Source organism: Lacerta agilis, chromosome 17 (assembly GCF_009819535.1).
Source record: "Lacerta agilis isolate rLacAgi1 chromosome 17, rLacAgi1.pri, whole genome shotgun sequence".
NCBI lineage: Eukaryota > Metazoa > Chordata > Lepidosauria > Squamata > Lacertidae > Lacerta > Lacerta agilis.
In genome coordinates this window covers 29,906,845-29,930,116 of record NC_046328.1, presented here as the reverse complement: position 1 = coordinate 29,930,116, position 23,272 = coordinate 29,906,845, and the positions used below count along the sequence as shown (strand labels likewise).

The window sequence follows — 23,272 nt, the reverse complement described above, 5'->3', positions numbered from 1 at the left end:
ACAAGGGCCATAATCAATAACAAACTGTACTGTACAGACCGATTTTTTTTTCAGATACAAAGCTAGTAATTGGTGGAGAAAAACAACTTTTCTCCAGGAGATGAAATGTAAATAACCACGTGGATTACGGAGCCACAGGTATTCATTCTTTGCCACAGCTCTCAACACGTGGAGCTGTTTCCAGTGTTAGACATACTCAGACCCACTGGAATTAGGGAAGATGACTAAGCCTGTGGACACATTATCTGCTTAAAACGCAGCTAAGTCATTACTTTTATCAATTCAGATTGAAGCTGGCTTGGGGATAATGCATCAAAACATTGCATTTCTTTAGAAAAAACGCAGGATAGATGTGGATTTTGGCTAATGCTATGTGAATGGTGCTACCTGAAGCAGTGGTGGTGGGAACACACTCGATGCAGAGTAAACAGGTGTGCTTACAGAGCCTAACCTAGATGCATTAATTTTATCGAGTCAGCTCTGAGTAGGACTTAGTTGGATCCTTGGTTTATAATTTAACTTGCTTATCAGTATTCAAATTCAGACTTAATTTATTATTATTATTATTATTATTATTATTATTATTATTATTATTATTACCCTGCCCATCTGCCTGGGTTTCCCCAGCCATTCTGGGCGGCTTATAGCCTGAGCCTAGTATACCTGAAGGAGTGTCTCCACCCCCATTGTTCAGCCTGGACACAGGTCCAGCTCCAAGGGCCTTCTGGAGGTTCCCTCACTGTGAGAAGTGAAGCTACAGGGAACCAGACAGGGGGCCTTCTTGGTAGTGCCGCCTGCCCTGTGGAACGCCCTCCCATCAGATGTCAAGGAAATAAACTGCCTTTTAGAAGACATCTGAAAGTAACACCGTATCAGGATTTTTTTTTTAATGTTTGATGTTTTATCACTTTTTGAATTTATTATTATTCTGTTGGGAGCCGCCCAGAGTGGCTGGGGATACCCAGCCAGATGGGCGGGTTATAAATAACAATTTGTTTGTTTGTTTATATTATTATATCAAAACATAATAAAACATTAAACATTAAAAACTTCCAGATACAGGGCTGCCTGTATTTAAGCTACATCACATTTTTAAAAGTGGCATTTAATATAACTGGTAGTTTTTTTAAAAAAAAAACTGAATTAATTGAAAACTATTTTGAGCATTTAATTTAATTTCACTTAAAATAATTTTTATCCAGCTGTCTGTGGAGTGTGGAGAGGATTTGGAATGGGGAAACTGCATGAAGCGAAAGCACGGAGGGAACCTTCCTTGTTCCAGCTTCATCTAATGAAGCTGAACATTGAAAAATTCGGGACCAATAAGAGAAAGTCCTTCTTCACAAAGTGAATAGTTAAACTATGGAATGCGCTCCCACAGGAGGCATTGAGGGCCACCAACATGGCTTGCTTTAGAAGAGGATTGGGTAATGTCAGGAAACCCCCCTCCTCGCGGCTGGTAGGGTCGCGGGAGCGTTTACAGTATAGAGAACCCCCTAAGCTGATTACCAATTCGTCCTCCCCCCCCCCGACAGCACCGGAAGCGACCATTCCTCCAGCGGGGAGGGGGAGTTAGAGGCAGGAAGGCAGTGCAGGGGCTCTGAGAGGATGGCAGGCAGAGCCTGAGCACCAGAAATATAGCGGGGAACAGGGTCAGGTTCCCACGCTCTGAGGGCGCAGACGGGAAGGACGGGGCAGGGGGAGGCGTGGGTTTAGAATCCCGCGCCTCTTTTGCTGGACAAAGAACAGGAAGAGCTCATTCCTGGACTCTGCGGAGTGAGGAGATGGATGTTTGATCTTTTGCTCCACTGTACATAGCTGTGCACAATAAAGAACTTAGTTTTTAGAAGTTCTGCGTCTGGCGCTTTACTCATGAGCAACCACTGAACGTCCTTACAGGTAAATTCACAAAAGCTATTGATGGCTACTAGCTATGCTGGCTATGCTTTTGAGGCAATAATGCTTCTGAATACCAGTTGCTGGAACCACAGGATGAGAAAGTGCTCTTGTTCTCTGGTTCTGCGTGCGAATTTCCCACAGGCTTCCTGTTGGCAACTGTGAGAACAGGATGCTGGACCCGGATCCAGCAAGCTCTTCTCACATTCTCATCTTTCGAAACCACCCAAAAAGACTTTGCCCGGTGTAGATCACCTGCTGGCAGAGGTGTAGGAAGGTCAGGTGGTACCCAGTGCGGAAAATTTCTTGTTACCCCCCCCCCCCCATTGGTTCCCCCCCAGCAAAAAATGGCTTTACGTTATTTCATATTTTCTTACAAAGGAATAATAACAAGTAATAATAATAAACTTTTATTTATATCCCGCCCTCCCCAGCCGAAGTCGGGCTCAGGGTGGCTAACATCAGATACATAACATTGGTATAAAATCAAGCAATAATTAAATCACCTCCTAAAAACACCTCAGAATCAAATTAAAGTCTAATTAGATGGCTTTCCACAGGGTTAGGGTTGGGAACAGTAAGTGCTCCACTGAACTGAAATTTCAGCCTTCACAGCATAGGAAAACAGCCAAGTAAACAGCTAATTTGGTGGAGGAGGCTCAAGATATTAACCGATATGCATGAAATTTCATATATAGCTATATAATCCCTAGTATAGTAAGATAAGACCTTTGGAGCAGGCAGTTTTTTTTAAAAAAGGGTTTTTTTATGAACCGCCCTAGTAGGGCAGTAATTGTTCCTTGCTAATTTTTCACTCCCTCCTTTATGGAACATGGGGCGGTCTGCCCCCTACACCCCCCCTTGCTACGCCCCTGCCTGCTGGACTTTTATATTACAGTACACACATTTTTGGAACAGGCAGCAGCAAACTGATCAAGGGGCTTAAGCAACTCCCATACAAGGAAGAAAGGTTTGGGATCTTTTCATTGGGACAAACTTGGCGTAGAACAAAAAAAGTGTTTCAGGGTTAAATCATTTTAAAGAGGAACAAAAGATGCAGAGAGAGAGGTCAGCACATCCCTAGAGGTGCCCGTGAGACACCCACCCTATATAAAGTTCCTCTCCTTCCCTGGCAGCTATTCCGGAAGCTTCTCCTTGCGTGACGTTGACAGGCAAACACGCACACAGGGATGTCTGAATGACAAGGGAGCTTGGAGGCAAATGAGGCCATGTGCCCGAAAATACAGTACGTTCTAATGGAGTGCCCTTTTCTCTCTCTCTCTCTCTCTGCAGCTCAGCTCCAATGAGTCACCGTCCCCCAGTGAGATTCCAGGCCAGGAAGAAAAAGGTGAGTGAAGGCAGCTGGCGCACACACACACACACACACACACACTCTTCATCGTCTCCTCTTCTTTGTTCCAGGCTGCCAACTTCTCTGCCAGTCTCAGGGGCATCATCCCCACACACCCCCATCCTGGGAAAAACCAAGGGTATTTATTTATGTCGCCTTCCACACACGTTTCAAGGCAAAACGCAAAACATGCAATTAAAAACAGCTGGGAAATAGTTTTTTGTTTTTTTTTAATGATGCAGAAAATAACAGCAGATAAATCTGAAAACAATAGCAAGTAGAAACCCATAGGAAAGACCTAGACCTCCAGCTGGGAAAGTTTGTAGGAACAAAAAAATGTCTTCTGTTGTTTCCGGAGAGCACAGATAGTGGGGCACTTACAGTATGTGGACAGGAATGGTGTTCTACGGTACGGGGGGGAGGGAGGGCTGTTGCGGTTTAGTATAGGGTGGCTTCTGGTCCACTGCGGAGGCTACGGCGGACGTGTTTCGCGTCATTTCCGTTTAAGAAACAACGCAGTGCTGGCTAATTTGAGGTTGGGGGTGAGTGCCAGGGCTAGGCACCCCCCGAAAAACCCCCACAGGTTGTTGGGGCTCTAAGGGTCAAGCGGAGCGACAGAGCTCGTTCCTGCCCCAATCTCCCCGAGCAGAACCACTGAAAATAATGGACATGACTCACTTAGGCCACATTCATGCCATACATTTAAAACAGTCATTGACTTCCCACAAATAATGTTGCTGCTGCTGCTGTTTAGATTTATATAGTGCCCTTCATCACAAGATCTCAGGGCGGTTCACAGGATAAATATACAAGGTAAAAACACAAGTAAATTGTTAAAACAACAACAACAACAACAACAACAACAACAACAAACAAACAAACAAAACCCTATCCACACATTTAAACAGCTATAGAATTAGTTAAGGGTGCTGAGAGTTGTTAGGAGACATACACACACCCCATTCTGCTCACAGGGCTACAATTCCCAGAGTGGTTTAACACTCACTCCCAGATAATTTTGGGAATAATAGTTCTGTGAGGAGAATAGGGGTCTCCTAACGCGGGTGACGCTGTGGTCTAAACCACTGAGCCTCTTGGGCTTGCCGATCAGAAGGTCGGCAGTTCGAATCCCCACGATTGGGTGAGCTCCCGTTGCTCGGTCCCTGCTCCTGCCAACAGAGCAGTTCGAAAGCACGCCAAAAAGTGCAAGTAGATAAATAGGTACCGCTCCAGCGGGAAGGTAAACAGTGTTTCCGTGCGCTGCTCTGGTTCGCCAGAAGCGGCTCAGTCATGCTGGCCACATGATCCAGAAAAACTGTCTGTGGACAAACGTCGGCTCCCTCAGCCTGTAAAGCAAGATGAGCGCCGCAACCCCAGAGTCGTCCGCAACTGGACTTAACTGTCAGGGGTCCTTTACCTTTACCTTTTAACACCTCTCTGCATCCCTAACAAACTACAGCTCCCAGCATTTTGGGGAGAAGCCATGGCTGCTTGAAGTGGCACGATAATGCTTTAAATGTATGGTGCGAATGTGGCCTTAGCCTCATTATTTTGAATGGGTCTACTCTGTGTATAACAGGAGACAACCCATAAGACAGACTCCGTAGAAGGCAGCATCCTATGTTCTGATGAGTCTCTATTAAGCCTTCATTAAAAGGAGCTGCTGCTGCACTAACCATGGAAATGCGACTCGACAAGGTCTGACCGAGGGCACTCAATGCCACTTGGGCAAATTGCTGTAACGAGAGAGCGGACGGAAAAAGGGCAGGCAATGGCATCCTGGAGTGCTGGAGAGGAAGGGAAGGCTCAGAGGAGAATGACACTCTGCAGCTGCTAACAGATCCCCTTTGCTGAGCATGACAGCTTATTCCTCTAGGATACTCTTGCCAGACACTCGGCTGCAAAGGAGAAGGGCCTTGATCGCTTAGGGGCGGAACATCTGCTTTGCAGAAGGTCCCGGGATCAATCCCCGGCATCACTGTGCAGAGTTTGCCATTGTCCCCTGTTTGAAACCCTAGAGAGCTGTTGCCGGTCAGAGTAGACAGTACTGAGCTACATGGACTCAGTATAAGGCAGCTTCTCCTGTTGGGGAAGGGTCACAGTTCCGTGACTGATCATCTGCTTTACACGCAGGTTAAATCTCCAGTAGCATCAGGTAGACCTGGGAAAAGGCTCCTTTCTGAAACCTAGGAGAGCTGCTGGCAGTCAGTGCAGACAGTATTGAGCTAGATGGACCAATGGTCTGTTTGGGTATAAGGCACCAAGAAGGAGCTGCCATAAATTCTTTCTCCCCTTCTCTACTGGCTTGTTGCTTGAGAGTTAGTTCTGTTAGCTTCTACCTTTTCTCTAAGGCACTCAAGGCGCCGTGCGTGACTCTCCCTCTTCCCATGTCACCCGCACAACAATCCTGCGAGGTGCTTCATGGCTGAGTGCGGCATTTGAACTCTGGTCTCCATCTCTTGCTCCAGGCCGGCAGTTAGGTCTGGCAAAATGTAGAGCAAATGTAATCAGGACCATGGAGATTTCTTTTAAGGGCCAGGTGCAGGAAGAGGCTCAGTACTGAGAAGCAGGAAGTTTGGAACATAATCGCTCCAACATTTGAAATTCTGAATGTTCTGCAAAAAAAAAAAAAGAGAGGTGGGGGGTTACATCAGAACAAGGAGGGGGAGAAAGCACCCCTCTTCTGTATTTTATTTCGAGTGGAGAGCAGGACTCGGGAGGGCTATGTGTGAAACTCGTCGGTTGTCTTCTTCCCTGCAGGATGGGGAATTAGGACTTGGCAGCAAGAACAGCAGTAAGGATCTGTGGAATGCTGGCAAAATCTGCACCCCAAAAAAATCTCCCCTGCAACTTTCCACAGAGATCCAGCTTCCTTTTGAAATTCATTTGCATTAGAGGCCTGTGTATATCATCATCATCATCATCATCATCATCATCATCATCATCATCTTATTTGTATGCCACCTTTCCATAGCTAAAACCATGATCTAGGCAGCTTACAACATGTAAAAATTTTTACATATTTACAAACATAACAAAAGTAGTCATGGACAATAAATAAATAAAACACACCAGGAAGCGCACAACCAAACTGAACAATTTCGACATAAATCATACGTACTGTATAGTGTAAAGGTAAAGGGACCCCTGACCATCAGGTCCAGTCATGTCCGACTCTGGGGTTGCGGCGCTCATCTCGCTCTATAGGCCGAGGGAGTCGGTGTTTGTCCGCAGACAGCTTCCGGGTCATGTGGCCAGCATGACTAAGCCGCTTCTGGCAAACCAGAGCAGCGCACGGTGACATGCTTTCTGTTAAATAGTGGGTGGACATAGCAGACGACACAGTGATTCTCCAAGCAGCTCTGTTTATTCTCAGGCTGGAACAGAGCTGAACTGAAGGGCTCAGCAGCCTGATTATATAGAACTCAGCTACAAGCAACAGTAACAACTTTCTGTAATTACCCAATCCCTGAACGTCACTTTCAATCCCTCATTTGCTTGTGCGGACCTGAGTGAGAACTGCAGCAGAATGAACTATATACACACCCCTAGTGGCCTAGGGTGAGAACTTCAATACATAACACTTTTGAACTGCTAGGTGAGCAGGAGCTGGGACCGAGCAACGGGAGCTCACCCCGTCGCAGGGATTTGAACTGCCGACCTTCTGATCAGCAAGCCCTAGACTCTGTGGTTTAACCCACAGCGCCACCTAAAAGTAAAATGCAAAAAGATAATATCACCAACACAAAACCATCTAAACAGTGCCCCAGCCCCAGAGTCTGTTCAATAACCTCAGCTTTTCCAGGTGGAATGGGTCGTCTTCCTTTCCATCACACTTCCATTTACTCTGAATTCAGCGCTCTCCCATCACTGGTTTGGAAGCAGTGCACAGAAAACATGAGCCAAAATCCCTATCGATCCTGTCATTTTTTAAAAAATGAAATACTGCATACTGGTGTGTTGCTGCCCAGACTGGCTTTGATCCAAATTGAGAAAAAGAACAACCCAGATGCATGTTAAGCCTGTAATATGTCCTCAGACTTAATTAAGGGCAAGAGAGTTAATTACTAAGCAGCCCATTAGAACTTAAGAACTTACAACTGATTTTTTCATTATTAAACTTGACAGTATGCCTTTGCTTTGGGTCAGGTAACATAATCAAAACAATGTTTTTCCTACATGCACACACACTCTTTTTAAGAGTATTTCTAGGAGTCGGAATCAAACATGGATTACCTCAGGAACATAGGGAGCCGGCTTATACGAAGTGAAAACATCAGCCCACCTGGCTCTGTATAGTCCACAGTGATTGGCAGCAACTGACTGGGCTTCAGAGATGGTTCTATGGTTCTCTCAGTCCTACCTGGAGATGCTGAGGAATGAACCAGAGACCTTTTTCTACTTGAGAGTAGACAGCAGCCCAAAGTGTGAATATCTATTATTATTATTATTATTATTATTATTATTATTATTATTATTATTATTCAATAATAATACTACAAAAATGGTTAATGTGAAATGATGGTGGATTTTTTTGTTATTCATATATTAGTTTCCTTTCATTCCTTTTTTTTTAAAAAAAAATGTTGTGTGTGTGTGTGTGTGTGTGTGTGTGTGTGTGTGTATATATATATAATTTGTCCTTTACCCCCCCCCCAATATTTGTGAATAAAAGATTCCCCCAAAAAATAAAAATAAAAATTTATTTTTTAAAAGGTGGTATCAACTGATAGTGGGGGGGTGGGGGTGGAATTATGTTCAACTAGAAGAGAGAAGAATGTGTGGCCCTAGATGTTGCTGGACTTAAGACTCCTATCCTCCCGAACAACTGGCCACGCCATTTGGAGCTACAGTGGTACCTCGGGTTAAGTAGGCCTACTTATAATTCGTTCTGGAGGTCCGTTCTTAATGTAATGGGATACATAATAATGTGGGGAAGTTAATGTGTGAGCAACACACCCCACTTCCAACTTTCGACGCCCACCCTCCACACACTTTGTCCCTGTTCTAGGCGGCGATTGTGGCCTGAGGAAGGCGGGCTGTCATTCACAGAATGCCAAGGGAAGAGAGGGTGGGAGGTATAGAGGCAGTGGTACTTAGGCCTCATCAGCTAATGGTTGCTAGGCAACCTGGAGGCTGCGATGCTTTCTGCCCTTGCAGCTCTCTGCCTGCGGTTGCTAGGCAACCCAACATCCATGCTGCTGCCCTGCCCACCTCTAGGTCAGGGCTAGGCCATGAAGGCCAGCGACCACAGGGTCTACTGAAAAGAGTAGACTGTGCTCTGGCACCGATGTCCCAAGTTCAAAACACAGGCAGGCCGCACCCCTGGTGGAGGGCAGCCATAAATGGCTACTTCAAATGTCCTGAAGAGTCTTGATCCTTTTTTGGCTTCCCATTTGGATGCTTTTTTTAAAAAAAAGTGCTGTATTTTTATTGGGTTTTTTATGTGCTGGAAGCCAGCCAGAGTGGCTGGGGGAACACAGATAGGAAGGGTATAAATAATAACATTGTTATTTTATTTTTACAACTGACAATTGGCACATGTACATGTTCTCCTAAATCAGGGGACACCAATGTCGTGCCCTCCAGAGGTTGCTGGATACTAACTCCCATCACCCCAGCCAGCATGGCCAGTGGTCAGGGATGATGGGAATTGTAGTAGTCCACCAATATCTGAGGGCATCACATCCGATACCCTCACCCAAGGTTCTTGCCTACCAGCAACTGCTTATTCAGGGCCGGATTAAGGCCCTAAGCACTGAAAATATATGGTTCCCCCCCCCCCGACATGTAATTCAAAATGAAAGCAGTGCTAAACCATACAAAATAAATTGTTTTTCAAAATCACACAAAACTGAGATGCATGCTGAAATTAAAGCAGCTGCTTCTAGATGATGACTTTGATGCTTTTTTAAATATCAAATGTCAAATTCTTCAATAAATCTTTCTTTCGCTGCTGCTCTTGGCTGACACCCTAAGCACGTGCCAAGCCTGTTTATTGGGTAAACCAGCACTCTCTGTCGATTTGATTTAAATATACTGACCTTGTGGAGTGGGAGGAGGAGCAGATCCAGGGCAGGATTTGGGTGGTTGGGACAGAATGAAGACTGAACATGACAGCTTATGTGGGTGAAGCCTGGCAGCATCCCGCGTTTATTGGCTCTTAAGAACCACAACTACCTAGTAGCTGGCAAATGACTGTTATATTGTTCGGGTCTGTGAAACAGGGCCAAGGTAACCTGTAGTCATGGGTAGGCAAACTAAGGCCAGGAATCAGCGTGTTTTCCATGAGTAGAATGTGCCCTTTTATTTAAAATGCATCTCTGTGTTATTTGTGGGGCATAGGAATTTGTTCATTATTATTTTTTCAAAATATAGTCTGGCCCCCTACAAGGTCTGAGGGACAGTGGACTGGCCCCCTGCTGAAAAAGTTTGCTGACCCCTTCCTGTAGCCCTTCAGATTTTGTAGGAGTGCAGCTCCCTTCATCCCTGGCCCACGGGCCATGCTTGTTGGGTTAATGGGAGCTGCAGTCTGACACACTTAACTAACCAATGGCTGCTTGGCTGAGAGGGATCTGTACTTCCCTTTGTAGTGGTGTCTGCTGCCGGTGGACACAGAAGCCGTGGTCCTCTGTCCCCTTCAAACAACAGTTGCTGAGTTACACCGTGCAGAACAGGGTCATTTCGGTCATGTCAGGGGTAGGCAATGTGGTGACCTCTAGCTGTTGCTGGACTCCAATCCCCATCAGCCTCAGCCAGTACGACCAACGTTCAGCGTTGATGGGAATTGTAGTCCAACGAGAAGGTTGTCTTGAAAGACAATGGAACACACCTCCGGAGGCCAAGTCAAACCACTTGATAATCACAGTGCCAGCTATGACTGCAGAGGCTAGTAACTCATTACTGCTGCCTTCTGCATGGTTTTTGATGCATTAGAAGCACCAAAATGACCTCTCTGGGGCGCAAATCTGGGCAGTGTGTATGGAGGTCCTGGGCTGCCCAGACAATAAGACTCCCCTCTCAGACTTTCTGATGTGGCCCAAAGGAAAGCAGAGCAAGACATTTGGCACTAGCTTGGCTGCAGGAGTTGCCAGAAGGTGTATTAGGCGCCAGCCAACCATCTTAGGGATTCCACTCTAGATTTGTGTAGAGTTTACTCATTTTCTTTTCCCAAAGATGTCCTGCAAGGCAGTGGGTAATGGATTTTTCCTCAGGGTTTACTCCCGAAGCCTTCCTCACGGATTGGTACAGCTGCAAGGCAGTGAAGGTTTAGGATGAGAGTTTTCCTCTTCCTAGATGAGCTACCTTCCCAGGTGATGAGTCCCACCTGCCCCTCACGTTCCTCTACAGCACGTGCAGAAACCGCCTTCCCGACCGTTGGACCCACTCTTTGTCCCGTCCACTCATTCCTCCAGAGCCTGTCTTCGCATGCAGGGGAAGCCCCTAACTCATTGAGGGTTTGAGACCCATCGGTTCCCTTTGTTGTAAGCCAAAAATGGTTTATCTTCTGAGTTACGCCAATAAAACAAGACAAGACAAGAGGAGCTAGGAGTCCATTATTGTTTATTGCAAAGCAATAGGTTACAGTCAAATCTTTTTGCAAAACTGCAACCCCGCCCAAAGGTCCAGGCAGGGGTATTTATAACATTTCAAACAAAGGATTTCAATTTAACCAATCATGTACGTCATTACCTCATTCTAGTTTAATACGCATGCGCAATAAGCATTGCTAACTAAACCTTGATTCTCAGTGATCTGTTATTGTGTTAGTATGCATGTTGCGAACCTGTGCTACCTGTAGCCCTTTGTACCATGGATCAACTTATGTTCTAGCTTATGAGCTGCATCTTTGTGATAGAAGTATTTGCTCTTCTTCTATCCCAGTGTGGACGGCATTTTTGCCAAATCATCAGTTTCTTAAAGCGACAGGTTACCATAACTTCTCTATTAGAAGCATACTCAAGGATTTATAGGGGTTCACATTATCACATTCATTATGGCCCTTTGGGCCACAGCTACACCCTCACCTGGTTTATTCTTTTATCTGCCTGAATCATCAGTTTTCTTGGATGTCCACAAATTCTAGAATTATGAGGGAGAAAAACTCTATATCCACTTTTCTCCTTGCCTAGCATAACTTTATAAACTTCTATCATATTGCCGCTTGTTTGCCTTTTCTCTGAACCAAGAAGTCCAAAACGCTGCAACCTTCCCTTGTGGCGGAGTCACTCCACACTCTCAATCACTTTTTTGCGAACGTCCGCTATGGCAGTGTTTTTCAACCACTGTTCCGCGGCACACTAGTGTGCTGCGAGATGTTGCCTGGTGTGCTGTGGGAAAAATTCCAGCCAGAATATCAGCTTTGTGTTCAGCCAAACAGGCCCTGGTTGCGCACTGAATAAAGTATTTTATAATTTTTCATATTTCTGTTTACTATTTCATAATAAAGTAATTATAAAATACTTTCTTTGTGTTTATTTGATTCCTATTCAAGAGAATTACTTTATATATAGTCAATATAGGCACAGAGTTAATTTTTTAAACATTTTCTAATGGTGGTGTGTCGGGGTATGGGTGCTGGAGCTCCTCGTGCACGGCCTTGGACTGGTTATGCACGAGGTACCAGTTGCGGGGAAAGCGGCCAGCGTTCCGCGTGCTTTTGAGCACGGTCGCCGGCCAAGCCTCACAGTCTGAAGGATAATGAGTAAGCCAATTGAAGACTCTGATGGTGTGTGAGTTCCTAGTTGCCTTCTTTAAAGAAAAGTTGCCTCGTGAAATAAAATATATACCCTGACTCTGAATAGGCGGACCCAATTAAAGAAATTAAAATTTTTTACTTTACTCCCCCCTTTAACCCCAAAGGAAGACAGACACCGGTTGTATCTTTAGTGGCTTCGGCAGAACCCGCGTAGGCTCGTCCCCTAAGCTAAGTTCTCCTAAGCTTAAAGACCCTGCGCGCCCGATCTTCCGCGAGGCTAACTAAATAAACTAAAACCGAAATATCTTCCGCGGGCCTAACCCTAGGCTAACCTAAAAGAACCTAACTAAAACTAAAACCGAATGATCTTCCGCGATCTAACTCTAACTAAAGAAAAACCCATCCAACCCGTCCAGCCCGCTCCTAGCCCCCTAAACTTGACTTCAACTAAAACCCAACTAAAAGACATAAACGAACTTCTCCTGCCTAAGCGGGGTGCCTCTGCCTTTTATTAGGGAACAAACGTGACATCATCATTAGTACTTTAACCAATAAAATCACTGTTGCTGCCCTCCAAAAAGGCGGGAAGCAAGTTTAACGCTCATTAACAACTTTGAACATGACCGGATCTACAAAATAAAGGCGGATTAATCTCATAAGTGAACCACACTATTCATTCATGCTTTCACTTTCGCTTTTACGCGCAATTATACCAAAAGTAGACCTCGAAAAACTTATAAAATAACCAAATAAATATGAATCCATGGCGGATCCGTGAAACGTATTCCGACAGTGGTGTGCCTCGTGATTTTTTTCATGAAACAAGTGTGCCTTTGCCCAAAAATTGTTGAAAAACACTGCGCTATGGTGCCATTCCCTACTGTGTTTTCAATGGTGCACCTGTTGATTCTCCACACAGACAAAGCGGGGAGTGCCAAGAAGGTGGTAGAAGCAGAAGAGGAGGAAGTAGACATTGACCTGAATGCGCCCGAGACGGAGAAGGCCGCCCTCGCCATCCAAGGGAAGTTCCGGCGCTTCCAGAAACGGAAAAAGGACCCCAGTCCCTGAACAGCAGCAGCTGCAGCGGGCACCAAACCCACCTCTCCCGTCTCCCATGCCACCCCCCACCCCTCCGCCACGAGACACAGCCTGCCTTACCCTAACGTCCCCTTATCCTACCCATATTAGGTGGGGCTAGTGGTATTTATTTTTTGCACGTACTGTAATATATTCAAAGCAAGGGTGGGACTTGGACCCTCTCCGGAGTTTGGGGAGGGGGGTAACAAACAAAACAGGGGGCTGCCCTCAAGCTCACGTGCCACTCGCCCACGGGAGGGCGCTCCCCTCTTTCCAATAGCCATGATGATAGCCGTGTAGCCAACGTCCCTTCACTGAAAGCCATTGAGAAAGCGCTAGATTGCAGTGGGCAGGGTGGGGAGAGGCAGGGAAGAGAAGGGGGCAGGCCAGCCTTGGGACAGAGGTAGAGAAGATAGCCATTGCTAGACTTGTAATATTTTAATGCATTTTTTTAAAAAAAAAATGTCTGCACTTTGAAAAATTAGCCTGCTGCTACCCCCCGCTGTGGTTTGGCGGGTCAGGTCAGACTTTCCCACTGCCCAATTCAGGGTTTGTTTGTTTGCTAGTAAACAAAATGAAAAGCCTTATAGCTGCTCTTCCCCCACCCGCTCCAATATATAGAGATATAGATATATAATTATACTAATAATAGTTTTTTATTTATATGCTACCCATCTGACTCTGGGTGGCTTCCAGCAAAATATAAAAACACCATAAAACATTTAAAACTTCCATATACAGGGCTGCCTTCAGGTGTCTTCTAAAAGTTGTATATTTGTTTGTCTGTCTGGCATCTGATGAGAGGGCGTTCCACATATATTTGGGATCAGGAAAGCAATTCCCATTAGAAATGGCAAATTAAACAGCCATTCTGAGAACATTCATAGGGAAAAAAAGATAAGTTATTTATAGGTTTTGTGCTCCGAAACTAAACACCATAGTATTATATCCAAACATTAATGGCATGAACGCCACCATTGAGACACGATCCACAAGTCTCTCCCCCCCCCCCCCCCGCCCCAGTGTGCAAAACACACCTCATGTAAAATCCTTAAGAGCAAATGTTCAGATTTCAAAACCATCAATACTGAGACATCCAAACTTGTCAGGTTTTAAATCTCTCATTTTAAAAATATTATTGCATTTTTATCCCACCTGTTCCTCCAGAGAGCTCAAGATGACTTAACATGGCTCTCCCCTTCTCCTTATTATCCTCACAACAACCCAGAGAGTTTTAACATACGCAATCAAGATATGATCTGCCAGAGGTCAGCTGCAAGCTGGTGAAAGTTAGAATCTGCCCAGAGAGCAAATTCCATCGAGCTTTGTGCCACCTGAGCATGTCCTCAAAATTCTAATAGACTTAATTGGCATCTGATCTCTTGCAAACTATATCTCCCCCCCACCCTCCCCAGAATATACTCAATTCCTGCAGACGTGGCAAAAGAAAGCAAACCTTCATGGATTCCTTAAACCATCACAACAGCAGCTAATTCAGAGCCCATTGCTAAGACTCAGAAGTAGTGAGAAGGGAGTAAATATCTGAACTAAGAATGGAAATTTACTGGTCCAGATAGCTAGATTAAAACTGGGGCTGCATATTCACCATACATTTAAACACACACACGGGCAACCCCCCAAAAAAGAATCCTGGGAACTGTAGTTTAAGGGTGCTGGGAATTGTAGCTCAGGGGGTGGGGCAGCAAACTACAGTTCCCAGGATTCTTTGAGAAAAGCAATGTGCTTTAAATCGATGGCGCATAATGCAGCCTGGGCTACAGAAAGCTGAAACAGATCTGCTCCCACAAGATGGGGAGAGAGGAGGGGCAAATCCTTAAACCATCACCAGTTTTAAATTCCAGCGGGTCTCATTTCCCTATTACCAAGCCCTGAGCTAAACCTACAGCCCAGTGACAAGGGCCCCGCAATCCTACCGACGGGAAAGTAATGTCCTTCACGAGATCCACGCACCCTCTGCTCCAGGGCCAGCCTGCTGTTGGGCCAGAAACCGCTCCAAAGATGGCCGCCACATAACTCTCGAGCACTGGCAAGCCGCTCCACCACCCCTACTCCGGTTGCGGAAAACCTCCAACGGGCCCCTCTGCAAATGGCAATCGGCGTCACCACGGGGCACTGACAGAAGCTGCTTTGTGGACTGACTTTTAGCATGTTAATAAAATAATCAGGGGGGAAATGGTTGTGCCTGGTTTTTATCCTTTACATTTACACAAACACACACACAAACACTAATTTGTGGAGCCCATTTGAGTCCAAGGATGGGCTGATATGTGGAGCACTCCAAAACCTGCTCAGGCCCACAAGAACAGATGATCTCAAGAAGTTTTTGCAGAAGCCTGGCAGTTATCACATGACCTGCTCCAAACATTTTTGACCCCACCACCAGCCTGAGTTTCTCCACCTCTGCCCTATACTGGGCCAAACAATAGTACAGTCAAACCTCGGTTGTCAGATGTAATCCATTCCGGAAGACCATTCAGCTTCCGAAACGTTCAACAACCAAAAGCGGAAGCCTCGATACAATAGGGAAACTCAAAACGGAAGCTGCGCAGCACGTTTGGCCTCCAAAAACCGTTCGAAAACTGGAGCGGTTACTTTCGGCGTTTGGGAACCAAGGTTTGACTGTAGAGGCCCAGAACTTGAAGCCCTCCATCAGGGGTTCCCAATCTCTGCCCCCCCCCCGGCTGCTTTAAAAATTGCTGAGGGCCTCGGCAAGTCACTTTTTTTCCCCTCTCCCTGTTGTAGCCTCTGATTTACTGCGCTAGACACCATGTAGTTTTTAACTTCATTTGTATCGCTTCCTTTCCTACACTGCATTTTGTGGCATAAACATCCGAATCCCATAGAAAACAAATCTGAGACACAATAAACAAATGATCAAATGCAATATGAGAAATTCAAAGCAGTGCAAATATAATTGAAATAACAGGATCTGACTATTTCATGAACTGTGCCCATTCACAACCTCTGCTCCCCGACCCACCCTGCTGCCGACCCCTAGCCGCTCGCTGAAAGGATTAGCACAACCTGCTTCGCGGTGTGCTTTTGGCAAAGGACTTGTTTGAGGCTGGAACCCAGCGCTAAGGATCCAGTAGCCCTGTCTCCCACCCCCAGTGGCTGATGTGACAGGACAATGATCCTGCTGGTTCTGGGTGTGCCAGAGCGCTCTCCTGTGCGTCTGAAACTGCTCAGTTCAGCCACACAGGGCAGACAGCAAGAAGCTGATAATGAAAAGGCTCTTTCCTTTGAAAGGAAGCAACAACAACAACAACAAAAATCTCTTCCCATTATCAGCATCTTGCTGCCTGCTGGGAGCTTTGAAGTCCTGACACATGGAGCCAAAAAAATTCTACACTCCTGATGTATAAAGATACATGGTGCGCTGTGCCATAATCGGGAACTAGGCGTAGCTCAGTGGCAGAGCACAGGCAGGCAGAATGTCCCAGATTCCATCCCCAGCGTCTCCAGGTACGGCTGAGAATATCCGATTTGAAACCTGTGGCAGCTGCTGCCAGCCAGTGTAGTAACACTGTGCCAGGTGGACCAATAGTCTGATTCAGTATTTTAAAAAAGCTTCCTGTTTCAAGGGCTGCTAACAAAGCAAAGCATCTGCTTTGAACCTGGGACCTTCTGCATGCCCTAATTCCTAAGACCAGGAATTATGCTTGCCTGGAACCTTGGGAAGCTGCTGCCAGTCAGAGTCGACAATACTGAGCACGATGGGCCAACAGTCCCACAAGGCAGCTTCCTAATCATGTGAGGCTGCAGTGCTCAATACAGAGAGCTCATAAAGCAAGCGAGAGACAGACTTTAAAAATTATCATTGGCAGAAATGCTACTGAAGCAGCAATGCATACAGATTTGGACCAGGCGTCTCCCTTGGCTCCAATGAAAATTCTTTTTTTCGCTGTATTTTATTCTCTTTCTTTGGGCCCCACCCCAAAATACGGTCCCCATCTCCACAAGCGTGCTAATTTAAATATGCAACATCAGAGCAACTGATATGGCTGACTTTGGCTGTGATGTTGTTCCAAAGGAAAGAATGGAATTTGGTTGTCGCAACAATACCCTCCACAGTTTAGGAACGACACAAGTAGCCGACTGGTTCGTAGCGTGCAGATCCGCAGCTCTTCTGAAGAAGGACTTCATGTGACAGAGAAAATTAAGGCAAGCCATCTCTTCTGCGGCCCCCTCTGGGACAGAGCCCTGCTCCAGAACACATGCTCTGCGGAACCCCCAACCCCCTTTGCCAATCTGCTCACGCAGATGGGTATTTTTACTTGGGAAGGAGAAAACATCAAAATATTGTCAAGGCCCGCCTGGCGCATTCAGCAGGATGCCAGCCATCTTGATACTGCAAAGCAAGGAGAACCTCCCTCCGGAGGCCCAGAGCCAAGGAATAATACAGAAGCATATGGGTGCCCCCACCTCACAAGAACAGTGTGGGTTAACAAAAAGTATACGGGGTGTTCAGTGTTGGTTCTACTCAAAGTATCCATTGACTAACCCGTAAGGTAAAGGTAAAGGGACCCCTGACCATTAGGTCCAGTCGTGTCCGACTCTGGGGTTGCGGCGCTCATCTCGTGTTACTGGCTGAGGGAGCTGGGTCATGTGGCCAGCATGACTAAGCCGCTTCTGGCGTACAAGAGCAGTGCACGGAAACGCCGTTTACCTTCCCACTGGAGCGGTACCTATTCATCTACTTGCACTCTGATGTGTTTTCGAACTGCTAGGTGGGCAGGAGTTGGGACCGAGCAACGGGAGCTCACCCCGTCGTGGGGATTCGAACTGCCGACCTTCTGATCAGGAAGCTGTAGGCTCTGTGGTTTAACCCACAACGCCACCCACGTCCTAACCCGTAACTGGTCACTAATAATTTGCAATCACCTTGGCTTATATTACTACTGTAATAATAAACCTAAAACATTTTAATTAATAAAATTATTAACATTTATTATTACCCGCCCTTCACCCTAAGGACCAGGGCAGATGACATTTTGAGATACAATTACAAAAAACACATCCACAAAACGTAACATCTAATAAAAAGCAACAAAATTCGTACAGTTGCTTATGTTAAGATTTAGATTTCCAATGTAATTTTTTTTTTCAATCTTCAAGGCTGCTTTCTAAAGAGAGTTTCTTTTCCCATGTCACAGTGTGCCAAGACACCTTCTCATACTGCTTTCAAGTCAGACTATTGAGCAGAAGGGAGCTTTCAAAATGGCGGGAAGGGATGCCACACCCCATTGCTGCGATGAGGCCAAGAGGAAACGAGTTGCCGAGCCCTAGCAAGCTTGCCTGGCCTGCTCCTTTTTTCTCTCATGCAGAGGCCTCCTTTTTGCGGCTGACCATGTGCTGCATCAGAAGCTCGCTCAGCTGTGGAGAGGCATTGCTGTGCTGCTACATTAGTAGACAAAACATTTGTCGCAAACGGGGCACATATGCACCGCTTGGCTTCAGGCGGTGGGCACGGGCTCTGCCTCTTGGTGCATGCAGCGGGGGACGCCTCATCCTCTTCTGACTCGCTTGCCTCTCCTTCCTCTTGCTAGTCATCCTCTGAGCCCCTTTCCTCTCCTGCATGACTCCCTCCCGCTACTTCTGTGTACATCACTTGGGAACGGGCCTCTTGGAGGTTGCAGGACTTGGTCGGTGGCTGCAGGTGAGGTGGAGCCGCTGGTGCCGGTTCATGGGGGGCCGCTGTATTCTTCATACTGAGTTGTTCACCCACTCTTGCTAAACAAACAAGAACATATCTGTTGGTTACATTTATGGCCAGAGCTGTGGGCAAATGGCCCCTCAAGATTTCCAACTGTATTGGTGGGCAGAGAAATTGGGGAGGGGCCATTTCTTCATTGGGGGCAGAGGGACATTAGCAAGAGGGACATTGTTAATCAATTCTGGGAGGGGAACAAGGGGTCTCCTCACAACTCTCAGATGGGCGGGGTATAAATTATTATTATTATTATTATTATTATTATTATTATTATTATTATTATTATTATTATTATTATTATTACATTGGCTCCCAGTACGTTTCCGAGCACAATTCAAAGTGTTGGTGCTGACCTTTAAAGCACTAAACAGCCTCGGTCCAGTATACCTGAAGGAGTGTCTCCACCCCCATTGTTCTGCCCAGACACTGAGGTCCAGCTCCGAGGGCCTTCTGGCAGTTTCCTCGCTGCGAGAAGCCAAGTTACAGGGAACCAGGCAGAGGGCCTCCTAGGTAGTGGCACCCGCCCTGTAGAACGCCCTCCTACCAGATGTCAAAGAGAAAAGCAACTACCAGACTTTTAGAAGACATCTGAAGGCAGCCCTGTTTAGGGAAGCTTTTAATGTTTAATAGATTAGTTTAATAGATTATTGTATTTTAATATTCTGTTGGAAGCCGCCCAGAGTAGCTGGGGAAACCCAGCCAGATGGGCGGGGTATAAATAATAAATTATTATTATCTCAGCACCCAGAATGAACTACAGTTCCCAGGATTCTCTGAGAGAAACTATGACTGTTACAGTTAATAGCCCTTTAAACCTATGGTGCAGAGGTAGTGGAAGAGGGAAGGGGGGGAACAAAAGTTACCTGGATCATGACATGACACCTTGCAGTTGTGCTCCTCCAAATATTTGGTTTGGCAGTTCGGGCACGTCTGGGACATCAGTGTGGGCACGGTCTTCTGACCAGGGATCTGTAACATGACTTTGGTGCCCGGAGGCAGAGTTTCCATGTTCAGCAGTATCAAGTTTTTATTTGCAGCTCCATTGGCAGGGCTCATGTTAGAAGACAAGGCTGACCCCAGACCACTGACGGTCACCTTTTCTGGGCCTGAATTCACCAGAGGGACAGGAACCAACTGAGGGACTGATATGGCAGGAAAGGCAACCAGAGCTTGCGACAAGGGCTGACCCAACACCAGAGCTGTAGGCCGAGGAGGCCTGGCCAAGGACCCAGCAACCGGTTGGGCTGACCCCAGACCACTGAGTGGGAATGTGACGGGCAACAGTTCTGGGCCTGAATTCACCACCGAGACAGGAACAAATTGAGGGGCAGATATGGCAGGGAAAGCGACTGTAGCTTGGGACAAAGGCTGACCCAACACCAGAGCTGTAGGCCGAGGCCTGGCTGACACTTTGGGCGAAGGGCCAGCATCCGGTTGGGTGCAGCTCCCAGCTGGAGGTACGTCCCCACTTTTGGCCCGTGGTGCACCTTGGCAGATGTGAAACCCGGAGACCCCACAGTGTTTGCAGCAGTGCTTATGGAAAGCCTTGTGGAACCTGTATGCAAACTTATGCATGAAAGGCTCGCCGCAGACTTTGCACACAAAGCGGGGGTTGGCGAGCTGGTGCAGGTGGAGGCCCCTCTTGCTGTCGCAGTCTTTGCAACGCAGCTGCCCCGGAGGGTGGCATCCCCCCTGGGCCACAGCGTGGACGTTGATGTGGTTGGCAAGTTCAACCTGGCTGAAGTAGCGTTTCTCACAATGCAGGCAGGAGAAAGGGCGGGTGCCCTGGTGGCGGCGGAGGTGGGCATCCAACTCGCCCTTCGAGTGGAAGGCTTTGGGGCACTGGGAGCACTGGTGGTGGCGCTCCCCCCTGTGGTAGAGCTGGTGCTTGGCAAGGTTAGAGGGGTCCAAGGAGGCCTTGCCACAAACGTGGCAGCCGTAGGGCAGCTCCTCTTTGTGGATACGGAGGTGCTTCCGCATGTTGCTGTTGTTGGAGAACTTCTGCCCACAATTGGGACATGGGTAACACTGGGGAGCTCTGGGAGGGTTCTCTCTCTGCAGAGCGTTTTGGAGAGGCCTTGCGTCAGCCTCCATTTCTTCAGTTTCTTCTTCACTATCACACCCTTTGTTGCTGGCTGACCCATCTGCATCAAAACCCCCACCATCTTCATCAACAGTGGTGCTTTGATGGCGTAACTTGTACGGTTTTGAGGAATCCCGTTCCCAGATAGAAGGAGAATTTTCTGAGTCCTCACTTTGTTGTCCTGGAGGGGAACAGGAGAAAACACACATACACCGTTAATGGAGCAGTCTTCACAAGGGTTTTCCCCAAGCAATTGGAGACTGCCCCTGTGTGAAGCCAACCTCTCCTCCGCCCTTTTCATGCCTCTTCTGGTTCTGGGAAACAAGCAGGGAGGGGGGTTTGTCACAGCAGGGGCAGGAGACACCCACGATTTTTCACCAGCCTGGATAATCTCTGCCTCTTGGCCTCCCTACTCTCCTGCTTCGGCTTCCGTTTTCTGATCATGGACTGATCACAGACTCTCCCAGCTCACTAAGCCCTGTTACCTCTTCAGCTTCCGACACTTCCTTCTCCCAGTCTTCTCTCTTGGACCACTCATCATAGTCCCATCACTCCCTTAGCTCTGAGCCTTCTCCTCTTGGGGGTTCCCCAGCCTGTGCGTCCCACCTTTCCTCTGCATCCAACCAGTCCATGACTGTCAAAACTGTTAATATTAAAGCTACACGATGCAAGGAGATGCCTCCCTAGAAATCCCACACAACAAACATGTCTGTTCTCACAGAAGCTCTCCGAAGGCTGCCTGCTCCAACCTGACACCCTACTGATGTTGCTAAACTACAGCTTCCATCAGCATTGCCCATTGCCTGGGACTGATGCGAGTTGACAGTCCAACAATATCTGGGGGGCACCAGGCTGGAGATGGCTGGTCTAAGACAGATGGTGTTTTTTTACCTCTGTACATCCCTATTTGTCATTATTGTACAATTCTAAGATGGCTGTATAATTGTCGAAGGTCACACAATCTTAGCAGGGGGCATGGCTGTGACTATCATGAAGTGACCCTGAATTGCCACTGCACTACAGCTGTGGACACCCTCCTCAGCGACACTTACTCATCCCATTGGTTCCCAGGTTCTCATCTTCCATCTGTGACCAGCAGTCCCAGTATGCCAGGAGGGTTTCGATCTCTCTGTCCAGTTCCCTGGATATTTTGTCCAATTCGCTCCTACCAACTTCAAGGGAGAGCAGAGCAGCTGTCATCGGCTCCAGACACTGAGCTGTGGTGTGCGGTGCACAGGATCAGAGAGTGAGAGAGGGCGAAACTGAGTCACCAAGAGGCAAGCCACAAGCGATCACATTTAGCAGCCTCTCTTTCAATAGTTCCATGTGGTTCCTATGAAACGGTGGCTCTGAAATACTGAAGATCAAATCAATAAATGAGGGCATTGGGGAATGTGCTCAACTAAGACCTACTCAAGAGTCAACCCACTGAAATGAATGCACCTAAGTCAGTTGTGTCTATTCACTTCAATGGGTTTACTCCGAGTAGGACTAGCATGGGATGACAACTTCCACATGGTTGGAGCTCGGCTGTGCTGATTACCCCATTCATTCAGATGAGGAAGAAGCTTATAAAACTGCTGTTTTTTTTTTTGTTTTTTAAATGAACTGCCTCACCATTCACCTTCCCAGCCAGCTAGTAGATCATAATAACCCCAATGCCTTTATAGCTTACAGTGCTTGCATTGTGCACATTTGTTTCTAAAATCTGTTTATTTGATCTATAATTCGATAATTGTGATATACTGTTCTCAAAAGTCTCTTTTTAATGGCTATTTTATATAATCTATGTTAACCCGCTTACAGTTTGTTTTTATTAAACGGCATACAGACCTCCCTTAAAAAAAAAAGTAATAAATATCGCCACCCTGTACAAATCTTCCAAAGGCGTCTGCCACAATCCTAGGCAGCCCCAAATCCCCAGGAGGCTGCAGTGCAACTCTAGACGCAATTTCTCCAGGAGCGAAATCGATCACGAGCTCTGACGCGTCTTACAAATATCCCAACCCGATCGATGGCGCCCAATTCCGGAGGAGTGATAAATCCCGCCGGGATCGATAGGCGGGAGTAAACAGGGCCTGGATCCAGCCGCAAAACCGCGACTTGCAGGCTCGGTAAACCCAATATTTTCTTTATCCAATGCCCTTGCCTGCCTCCGCCCTCTCCAAGCCTGGCGCGCCTTTTCAAACTTCCCGTCTCCAAACCGAGCACCCAGAGCGCTAGATCGCCCGCTTGGCATGCAGAAATCGCCGGCATCTCCCGGTAGGGCAGGGAGAAGACTACCCCCGCCTGAAACCCCGGGGAACGCTGCTGCTGCCAGTCAGTGTGGACAAGAATAGACCAGATGGAGCAACAGTCTGACTCGGTACAAATCCACCTTCCTAATCCACGCGGCGCACGGTGTGCTCACCTGCGTCCCGTAGCGCACAATTC

At 47.0% G+C, this 23,272-nt stretch overlaps 1 protein-coding gene across 2 annotated transcripts in view; it reads left to right on the top strand.

Annotated features, from left to right (window-relative positions):
- PCP4L1 (Purkinje cell protein 4 like 1) overlaps positions 1-15,218 on the top strand; it is a 42,852-nt gene extending 27,634 nt beyond the window's left edge. Inside the window, exons 2-4 of one of the 2 annotated variants that reach the window (XR_004425725.1) lie at positions 3,190-3,244; positions 12,865-13,133; positions 14,885-15,218. Coding sequence is in view for 1 of the 2 variants with exons in the window: in XM_033136012.1 (XP_032991903.1) it covers positions 3,190-3,244; positions 12,865-13,013 (204 nt within the window). In the remaining variant the exon portion in view is untranslated. Of the gene's footprint in view, positions 1-3,189; positions 3,245-12,864; positions 13,351-14,884 lie in introns of those variants that run through there. The other variant, XM_033136012.1, reaches the window with a different exon arrangement.
- Positions 15,219-23,272: the final 8,054 nt, after the last annotated feature.